Source organism: Scylla paramamosain, chromosome 10 (assembly GCF_035594125.1).
Source record: "Scylla paramamosain isolate STU-SP2022 chromosome 10, ASM3559412v1, whole genome shotgun sequence".
NCBI lineage: Eukaryota > Metazoa > Arthropoda > Malacostraca > Decapoda > Portunidae > Scylla > Scylla paramamosain.
Genome location: NC_087160.1, coordinates 25,834,432 through 25,844,431, shown reverse-complemented (window position 1 = coordinate 25,844,431; position 10,000 = coordinate 25,834,432). Strand labels below are relative to the sequence as shown.

Below are 10,000 nucleotides of genomic sequence, written 5' to 3'. Positions count from 1 at the left end.
CCTGCAAGACTCGTGGTGGCGCATTTCCTGCCTGTCGCGGGATGTAAGCCTCCAAATATAGCAATGGTTACGTGTGGTATGTGAGTCACGTGTGTCATATGTTTTGTTTTGTTTATGACGTGAAGTGACGTCAAAAAAAAGGGCTGTTGGTCTCCCGGATGCCGTGGGTGAGGCGCCGCCCGCCCAAAGCAACCAAGCACTGCAGCGTAGGCAATGGTGCGCGACGAAACCCCCTTCCCCCGCGGCCGGGGTTCACTGAGCCTGATGACTTAGAAACAAGACAGCATTTGCCCTGCGCTGACGACGCTAAAGTAGAGAGCATAACTTTGTACTCTTCCCAGCTGGCGCGATTCATTTGTCTCCTTGGGAACGTAGCCTCTTATTAGCAGTAATTGAACGATATTGCCCCGCTGTTTTTTCGCCTTGTGGCCCACCACGCTCGTGGGATAGTGTGTTTCGCCGTCTCGCTCTCCCAAATAAAGCTGCATCCGCTCGCAAGCGTATAGCAGTAGATTGTGTGATTACGGGTGTGTTCCGTGATTGAAGCTCGGCCGAGACGTGAGAACCAACAACAGTGCGTGGCTGAGTGAAAATGTTGGACGCCTAAGAGGATGGGCGGCGGGCGGCAATGGCATGCAAAGATTGCGGAGGAATGGGAACTACAAACGGTAAAGCACATTCTAGCTCACCTACGCGAACGCCTCAGGAATATCAAACACTTCCAACCTAAATCAAAATCTCCGGGTCACAGAATTGCTGGTAACTGTGTATTAGTGCACGACCACTGCCTGTTTTTTTTTTTTTTTTTACTTAACTTCTCGGAAAGTGGTTGTTGGTTTTAATTTATCCTGAATTTACTTGCGATAAACTTGTCTTGATTACATAGTGAATGATTATATGTAACACCTGGAGTTCATGATATACCGCAGTGGTAATAGGATCAGCGTACGAGACTGAATGCAACAGATCATAAAACTAAATATTATCTGTACAACTGCGGGCTTTGTCCTAAATTATTAAACATTTCCTCGGACTACTTTCTAGATTTATTTAGGAGGCAGCTCAGGCTTTCCTTCGTCATCTGAGATGTGGCTGTTCTAATGTTAATCTAAATTTGTGTTTGTTTGCTTCATGAAGTCGTTTTATTTGTCAGTTCATCTGTTTATTATTGTTTGGACATGTATTGATTCAGAAATTTATCTTCTTGTTTATTTACTTATCCAGCTCAGTATTAAATTTAAGACTTGTTTGTTATTTCCCTTTATTCTTATCTATTTATTTATTTATTTATTTATTTAGTTAGTTAGTTAGGTAGTTAGTTTGTTAGCTTTTGTGTGTGTGTGTGTGTGTGTGTGTGTGTGTGTGTGTGTTTGTGTTGTGTGTGTGTGTGTGTGTGTGTGTGTGTGTGTGTGTGTGTGTGTGTGTGTGTGTGTGTGTGTGTGTGTGTCAATGCGCACATTAGTAAAGACTCCCTGTTTGCAGGACAGGTGTCAGGTGGCAGGTGGTGAGGGCGCCATGGCCGGGCCGCCGCCCCTCCTGAACGCCGGTGTGGACATGGCCTCCCCTCCACCCCGCTTCACGAATTTCCTGCCCTCCGCCCCAGAGCCGCTCCTCCACTACAGCTTTCCCTCCGAGGCAGACACGCTGGCCTACGTCGACGCCCTCAAACATTCTGACCTCAGTGACTGGAGGTCGCTGCAGGAGGTGAGGCTGAAATACTTTTACTTGTATTTATTTCTCTTGGAGCAGCAGTTTGTTGTCACTCGTTCAGGTTTAGACCCGAGTCTCAGACTGATGTGCTGCACGATGTCACTATCCCGTGGCTACGACAGACCCCTCATCTCTCCAGGCTTCTTTTTGAAACAGTATTCTATGGTTATTGGGAGACAACACTGCTGACACTTTATGTAGGTTTCTTTTAAATTTTGATTACTTAGAAATCCATGCATATATATTAATCGCTGATCAATAGCAACGCCGATACCGATTTATTTTTTATTTAAATTTGAATGCAAGTGGTCGCAGAGAAAAATGTTAGGTCAGTTCATATTGTGTTATATTAGAGTAGATTTGTTTGGCTCATTACAATCACATTAGGTCGTTTATCGAGAAAAACGCGGTGCGGATCGCTAGTAGTCTCTCCTTCTCGCATCACCCTTTAAGAAAGTGATGATCTGCGAGAGAAATGTAACGCAGATTAATTAAAAACTTACCAATAAAACAGACGTTCTCGAAATCAGTGAAGGATGACACACACATTCTCTCTCTCTCTCTCTCTCTCTCTCTCTCTCTCTCTCTCTCTCTCTCTCTCTCTCTCTCTCTCTCTCTCTCTCTCTCTCTCTCCCTTGTCTTTCCACTGTGTTCATCCAGCCACGAACAGGAACCACCGCCATAGGTTCATGGACAGCTTCACGACCCTTGCCGTGCTATACCGGCATTTCTGGTGGGGGCGTTCTCGTCTTGCATACAAAACAACCAGAAACCAGAAACACGAAGAGCTGCCGCTAGACCATATATTTCTGGATGATCGCCCCCTGCGCAGGCCTCACTGCTTTGCTTCTTCCTTCAGGTGGCGGCGCGGGCAGGGGCTGGATCTTGTTCGGGCGCAGTCACCACCTCGGTTCTGACTGCGCTGTATCTGCTGGGTCTCTTCAACCTGTGCGTCGCGTCACCTGCCTCCTGCTGCGTCCCTCCAGCCTCGGGCCGCCGCCGCCGTCGCAGGTGTGTGTGTGTGTGTGTGTGTGTGTGTGTGTGCGTGTGTGTTTGTGTTCAGGAGCTCACAACTCCCTCTCCCTACAGCTCCGTTGACGCCACACTCCCGCCGCTACTCAACAACCTGCAGTACAACCTCTCTAGCCTTTCCCTGGAACAGTTCCGTGCCCTGCCGCATGTCACCACTCCTGACGGCGGCCGTGTTCCCCTCCACATATCAGTAGTCGAGCAGGTGAGAGGAAAACACCTGCCACTATACTGCAGTTCATACCAACCTATCCGTCCCAACCACAATTTTCCATCCGTAGTTTGTTTTTAGGTGTAGCGGCAGACCAGCTCTAAGGCACGTATTCTGAAACACTTAACTTTCTCACCACGACTATTTTCAAAGGCCACGGAAATTATTAGCCGGGTTTACAAGACTGCTATTCATGTTAGAAATGTAGAGATCTTGTTAATTAGTCAACAGAACCATAAAATCACCAGCAAGAAACCGTGTAACTTCAACTATTTATTTTTTTTCAAGTAATGGTGTGACGTAGAAGTGTTTCAGAATACAGACCTATATTTTAGTAGGTTTGCTTAGTCTATGTATCATTATAATTTCATGGTATTTCATTATGTATTTGATTTTTTGTTTCTCTTATCTTTACTTTTCTTTTTTCCTCTGTTTGATTTCTATATGCATGTTATTCTTTGTTCTCTTTTTTTTTATTAGTGTTTGTTTAAAATTTTAGTTCTTTTTACTCGCAAGAGTTTGTAATTTCACCACTTATTTTCTTAGTTTTTATGTATGTTTTTCCTTGTTTTAATACCCCTTCCACTATTTATTCTTTCCAAATACCGCGCACCATTTCTTCTTTTCATATTCTTTCCTCTCATATCTCCTCTCTCTCTCTCTCTCTCTCTCTCTCTCTCTCTCTCTCTCTCTCTCTCTCTCTCTCTCTCTCTCTCTCTCTCTCATTCTATGGCGTCCTGGTGCGAAGACGCGTCACTTCCATGCCTTGCTCCTCAGTAGGGTTCGTGTCAGCTACATGTTCCCTTGATACTCCTCGGGTCAGGTACGAAAGCTGTGGGACTCCAATCCTCGTCTGCTGTCATCCGTGTCGTGCTCATCGGCCACGGAATCAGTGCGCTCGTCTTTCATCTCCCTAAGCGGCGTGGCGTCTGGCATCATTCTGGCTTACAGCGTGGCGCAGCTCAACCAGTGCTACCCCGACCACACCCCGCACACAAACAACCCTCCCAAGATATGGTTCTTTCCTATCCCCAAGGCAGCCACCCAGCCACGGTTCCCCGTCCCCATGATCCCGGTGGACATTCCCGTCTCAGGTCAGCGGAGGCCTCCAGACTCACTCTCCAAGCCCAGAATTGTTCAGCCTTGTGTGTTGTGCTCCTTGCCCACATAGTTATGACAGTAAGGTCAAATTAGCCTGCTCACTAATCCTCGCGCCCTTTGGGATTGGCTAAAAATATTTTTACTCAAGCTTTGATTTGTCGTCGTCGGAATGATATCATTGGCTGGATTCTTAATATGTGAGTTATTTCGATATATAATGTATATGAATATATATATATATATATATATATATATATATATATATATATATATATATATATATATATATATATATATATATATATATATATATATATATATATATATATATATATATATATATATATATATATATATATATCGTGTCAAGAGACGGGTAATTTTTTTTCATCTTTTTACCATCTCTTGCCTCCTAACTCCAACATAATTTCTCTTATTCCGTCTTCCTTCCTCTTAAATCCAATTCCCTTCCTGCGTCTGCCTCTTAACTCTTAACTACCCTTAACCACTTAGCCCGACCTTCCTTCTCCTGCCTCTCAACTCCTGCCTCCTCCCTTTAATTTTCACCACCAAAGCTAGAATGACGGAAGAAGCGCCCCGAAATTCTAATAGTAAACATATACGCACCCAATGCAATGTTCAAAATTTCAGTGCTGTATGCTTAGCATTGCACGTTTTACCTGCTTTTTTTAATGAGCTTTTTATGGCTTAATATCCAATCACTTTTTTTTTACTCAGAATTATAGGGACGGGGGTTTGTGGCAAGTTAATTTGATTTTACCCTACTTTACTTATTGACTTACTGAAAGATATTAGGGAAGAGAGAGAGAGAGAGAGAGAGAGAGAGAGAGAGAGAGAGAGAGAGAGAGAGAGAGAGAGAGAGAGAGAGAGAGGAAGAGAGAGAGAGAGAGAGAGAGAGAGAGAGAGAGAGAGAGAGAGAGAGAGAGAGAGAGAGAGAGAGAGAGAGAAATGACTTACAGCTTCTTGCTATTTTAATGGCACTGACACACACGTGCAGACTTGCGGTATATAAAAGCACCTCTCTGTGTTTTGTCTCCTGTCGGCCTGGGATCGGTGCAGGCGATGACGAGGAAGAAGACGGCTGCCCGAGGGATGAGGTGCCGCTAGGGTTGGACCGATGTGCCCCTCTCCTCTCTTCCAACCCGTGTCCCTACCGCCACTGGGTCCTCCTCAACAGCGACACACGCACGGTCAGTTGTCCTGTGTGGAGTGACTGGGAATACTCGCCTCGCCTCCTTCAATAGCATCCCATTTGGTTTGATTTGTTAGTTTTCGATTCCATAATTGATAGTTACTGATCCCGATCTTTCCCTTCATGTAGCGTATTTTTTCCTGGCAACTATGACTGAGTGTACTGCTTTGAATTTCACGATGATTGGCAAGACTAAAACTATGAGGATGTGTTTCATGTCTGACATTTCTCTCTTATTTTTTATTTATTTATTTTATTTATTTATTTTTATTTATTTATTTTTTCCAGGGAGAGTGTGTTCCACGTTTATGTGCCGACAATTATGTGTATGTGGAGACCGATCAGCTGTGTCATGACGTGAACGAGCCTGGCATATGTCCCGGCAACAGGCGCCTCTACCTCACCGCCTATGGCACTGCCGTCTGCGACTGTCCGGAAGGTGTGTTCCTCGGCCGTGTGTGACATGTTCCCCTGTGAGTCATTAACAACTGGTGTGCACAAATCACTGGTTTCTAAATTATATGTATGCATCAAGGTATGTTCCCGGGACCCAACGACTCGTGTTACTTCCTGTATGAGAAAGCCTACTGCAACCGCGGATCTGTCCTGCAATTTGACCGCACCTCCAAGACTCTCACCTGCAGGCCTGATCCGTGCAGCCACGTCAACAGTCAGCTCTGGCCCGACGACCTGCCCTACGCCCCGCGTCCCAAGGATGGTTTCTGCTACCAATTTAACGAGGTTCTTGTCTTGACTTGTTATGTTATATAAGTGTTTTTCATGTGTAGATAGACTGTGTTATCCTTGATGTTCAATAGGCGCTGTAGTGTGTTTACTCGGCAGCAAGGACCATGCAAGGCAGGGCAAAGATTTGGCTACGACACGGACAAGCTGGAAGCTACCTGCGTCTCCCTCATGGAAGCTGGCCTTGCTCGACCCCGCAGGTCTTTCCAGTATCAACAGATGTCGTTCCCGGCCACCCAGGACCGCCAGTACCATCACTATCAGGTTAACGTAGTTTCTCTTTTACTTTTCTCTCCTGGTAAATATTACCAAGATCTTTCAATCAATATTTCTCTATGGAAACTTGAGTGTTCTATAATTGTATGATTGTCAGTATACAAAGCGTTTTATGTAATGTTAAAGCATGAATTTATATTTCCACTTCTGCAGGTATCGTATATAATTATGAACGGCACGACCTGGGATCTTGAGGTGAAGGGAATCAAGAGGACCAAGAGGGACGTAGCCGAACCTCAGCGAGGAACACCGCACCTCTCCTCTGGCCATCTTGTAGTGCCCTTCATCGACACAAGAAGTTTTCCACGAGATGTCCACCCCTCCCAGCGGCCTCAGGCCTTGCGATGGGCTCGCCGCAGGCACACATGGAGGGGCAATAATCACGCCAGACGAGTCCATGCCATTAGACACCAGAGGGGCGCCGCAAGGACTCGTGCAATGGAAGGTCAGGCATCACACCACATCAGGAGAAAAGTTTATAATCGAGCTAGATTGAAAAACAGAAGAATGAATGGTGGACGAGCTCGTCAAAGTCGAGAGACAACCTTCGATTCGGAACTCCGACGTGATTTCCGCAGCATTGTCAAGGTAAGAGGGTGTCAAACAGTGGGTGATGTCAAGAGGGGAGAGTTGCGAAGCAGAAGCTGATGGTTATTGTGTTTAATTTCGTTGCTTCATGTTCTGAGAATGGATATAATGACAATGATGATACTTTTATATTTTCTGTTTTCCTAATGGAAAATTAAACAAATGTCAGTACTTAAAATTTTACAAAGATTAGATATCGCAATATACTGATTACAGGATTTTTCCCACAGATCAATCATTCTCCGGCAATGCGCCCTGTTGTGGTGCCACAGACACCGTCTCTTTCGGCCGTTGCTCGCCCTGTCCGGAAGGTTAACCTTAGAAGTGGTGGCAGAGCGGCTCGACAGAACTCTAGGCGGAGGAAGAATAAGAAGAGGGGCAAAGGGAGAAGAAAAAAGAAAGGACGGAAGCGCAGGAAAAAGAAGAAAGGACGCAGGCGCGGTCACAGAAGGCGACACAGACTTGATGGTTCCAGAAACTCTACCAGAACAAAAGGGAAAAGGAAAAGGAAACATCCCCGCCTGCCGTTCCGCGTCCCCACGGTGATTCCTCCCTTGGCTGTCAATGCCACTTCTGGCGGGGCAAGGGGCGTGGGAGGTACCAACAGCAGCGACGCAGATGGAGTTTCAGGCGATGAGGAAGAGAAAGTAGAAGACTTGTCATCTTCAGAGATGTCACTGCCCAAGTACCTACGTCACCGGGGCCGGCGCCAACTGGGCGAGGGAGGCGGCATCATTCAGGCGCCTCTGCTGAGTGCCTGCAAACCCGGTGCTAAGAGGGACTATAACTACAAGTGTCGACCCAAGTTCATCCCTCAGGGGCGCGACAGGCGAAGGGTTGGGGGCGTGTCTGTGGGACCCCGCAGACCAACCATATCTTGCCCTAAGGTTAGTGGAGAAATACTACTATTTTTTTTATTTATTCATTTTGTTAGAATTGCTGTGCTACAGAGATGCTGACTGAAATATGACTGACAGAAATCAGAACATTTTCATAAATGGCACGTTGTGTCACAATAGTTACTTTTGATACACATCGTTATAGTTTCTGAATATCGAATTGCAGGGTACTCGGCTTGATCCCCGTGGCAAGTGTCAGCAAATCGGATGAGTCAGCTTCGAACAGTCCCTTCCTGGCATCCGCCACAGACAGCAAAGAAAACCTGCAGACGCGCCTTAAGAGCGTTGCTTACATCTTCGACAAGTGTTTCGCCGTCCACGTCGACACACTTCGAGGTCTCTGAGCGCGTGCCAGTATTCTTCGGGAACACACCGATCTTCTGAGGCGTATGACCACCCCCCACACCAGCTCCCCTCTGACCTCCAGCTGTTTGCCTCTCCCGCCCCTGGTTCTCTATTGGTGACTCTCAGTGTAGCGTCAGTACTTGGTGGATTTTCAGAGTGACATAAAGACTCCTGAAAGTGGAATTATTTGTCTACTAAAATCTCGCTTTACAACGAACAAAAATACTTTTAGGTAACGCTCTCTGTTTTTATACACAGTTTCATTACTTGTTAGTTTCTCAGAAAAGTGATAGCAAGTGAATTTTATAATTTCAAACAACTTGCAAGAAAATCAAGGACCAATTCATGAGCTGATCCCCAAACGAAACTGTAATTACTAGCTGTGATTTGATTAAGTAAACCTCAATCGACACTTTTCAGGGAAGATGCGAGGTGTACATAATGTATCTAAATACATATTTTTAACCTGGCGATGTCTACAACAAGTGTTGTATATGACAAGCTTGTATGGTGCGAACATGATTTGTTTGCATCGTGTACTAGTAATGATAAGTCGATTCTATTAAGGCTTGTAGTGAGTGGCTGTAGACAAAGCTGGTGGTGTTCCTGGAGATGAAACTGACGTCGGCAGTGAGACTTGTTTGCTGAGGAGGTTGTCATAGCAACACGTTAGAAGAGACGTGGTGTTCTGTTTCCCAAGGGACCAATAAAGGAGACAACGCCACATCCTTAAGGGTTACGCTGAAGTCTGCGTCCCTTATTAGCCCCCAGGTCGCGCTTACCCGCCGTGGCCTGTAGATGTAGTTAGTAATAGTTCCTTGCTGGCCTTCAGTAAGCCTTTAGGTGTACATATCTTTAACAAAAAGGCGATACTTGGCTGCCATCGTAATCATTAGGTGTTTTGTGTGGCGAAGCTCCACTCGCTTGGAACCTTTGTTACCGTGTTGTTGAATTTCAGCTCATTATTATTATTATTATTATTATTATTATTATTATTATTATTATTATTATTATTATTATTATCAATATCATTAGTCTGATTTATATTATCATTATTATTATTATCATTATTATTATTATTATTATTATTATTATTATTATTATTATTATTATTGTTAATATTCTGTAACCAATATTACCACAGATGCAGCAGCAGCAGCAACTATGAGAACAACATCAACTACAATAATATTGCATTTACCACCACATCCAACACAACAACACCATCACCACTACCACTGCCCTTACTGTTCCTAAGTGTCTCATACTGTCACTACTACCATTACTACAACTACTACTACTACTACTACTATTTTTGCTCTTGCTGCTGCTGCTGCTGCTGCTCCTGCTGTTGTTGCTGTTGCTGCTGCTGCTATTACTACTACTACTACTACTACTACTACCACCACTACTACTACTACTACTACTACTACTACTACTACTACTACTACTACTACTACTACTACTACTACTATTACTACTGCTATTACTACTGCTGCTGCTACTACTACTACTACTACTACTACAACTCTCTCTCTCTCTCTCTCTCTCTCTCTCTCTCTCTCTCTCTCTCTCTCTCTCTCTCTCTCTCTCTCTCTCTCTCTCTCTCTCTCTCAACCATAAAAAGATAAAAGAAAGAAAAGAAAAAGAAAACAAACAGATGAATCTATTTTGTACTAGATTTCTTAGTGAACTTTATTCTTCAAAGGAATTATCAACTTACCTCAGGAATATTTTTTTTCGATTTTTTCTAATTGTTCTTTGTGCTTTATCCAGTAACTCTACAGGGAACTTATATACTATATATATATATATATATATATATATATATATATATATATATATATATATATATATATATATATATATATATATATATATATA

General features: G+C 44.1%; 1 protein-coding gene across 11 annotated transcripts in view; it reads left to right on the top strand.

Annotated features, from left to right (window-relative positions):
- The window catches only part of LOC135104435 (uncharacterized), a 31,803-nt gene extending 22,084 nt beyond the window's left edge, over positions 1 to 9,719 (top strand). For 6 of the 11 annotated variants that reach the window (XM_064011854.1, XM_064011855.1, XM_064011853.1 and 3 more), the window contains 11 exons: positions 1,483 to 1,704; positions 2,570 to 2,721; positions 2,800 to 2,944; positions 3,774 to 4,044; positions 5,132 to 5,262; positions 5,553 to 5,703; positions 5,800 to 6,005; positions 6,108 to 6,272; positions 6,438 to 6,872; positions 7,103 to 7,759; positions 7,938 to 9,719. In XM_064011854.1, coding sequence (XP_063867924.1) covers positions 1,483 to 1,704; positions 2,570 to 2,721; positions 2,800 to 2,944; positions 3,774 to 4,044; positions 5,132 to 5,262; positions 5,553 to 5,703; positions 5,800 to 6,005; positions 6,108 to 6,272; positions 6,438 to 6,872; positions 7,103 to 7,759; positions 7,938 to 7,982 — 2,580 coding nt within the window. In that variant the 3' untranslated portion in view covers positions 7,983 to 9,719. Of the gene's footprint in view, positions 669 to 1,482; positions 1,705 to 2,569; positions 2,722 to 2,799; positions 2,945 to 3,773; positions 4,045 to 5,131; positions 5,263 to 5,552; positions 5,704 to 5,799; positions 6,006 to 6,107; positions 6,273 to 6,437; positions 6,873 to 7,102; positions 7,760 to 7,937 lie in introns of all 11 variants that reach the window. The other 5 variants (XM_064011860.1, XM_064011852.1, XM_064011859.1 and 2 more) reach the window with 3 other exon arrangements.
- Positions 9,720 to 10,000: the final 281 nt, after the last annotated feature.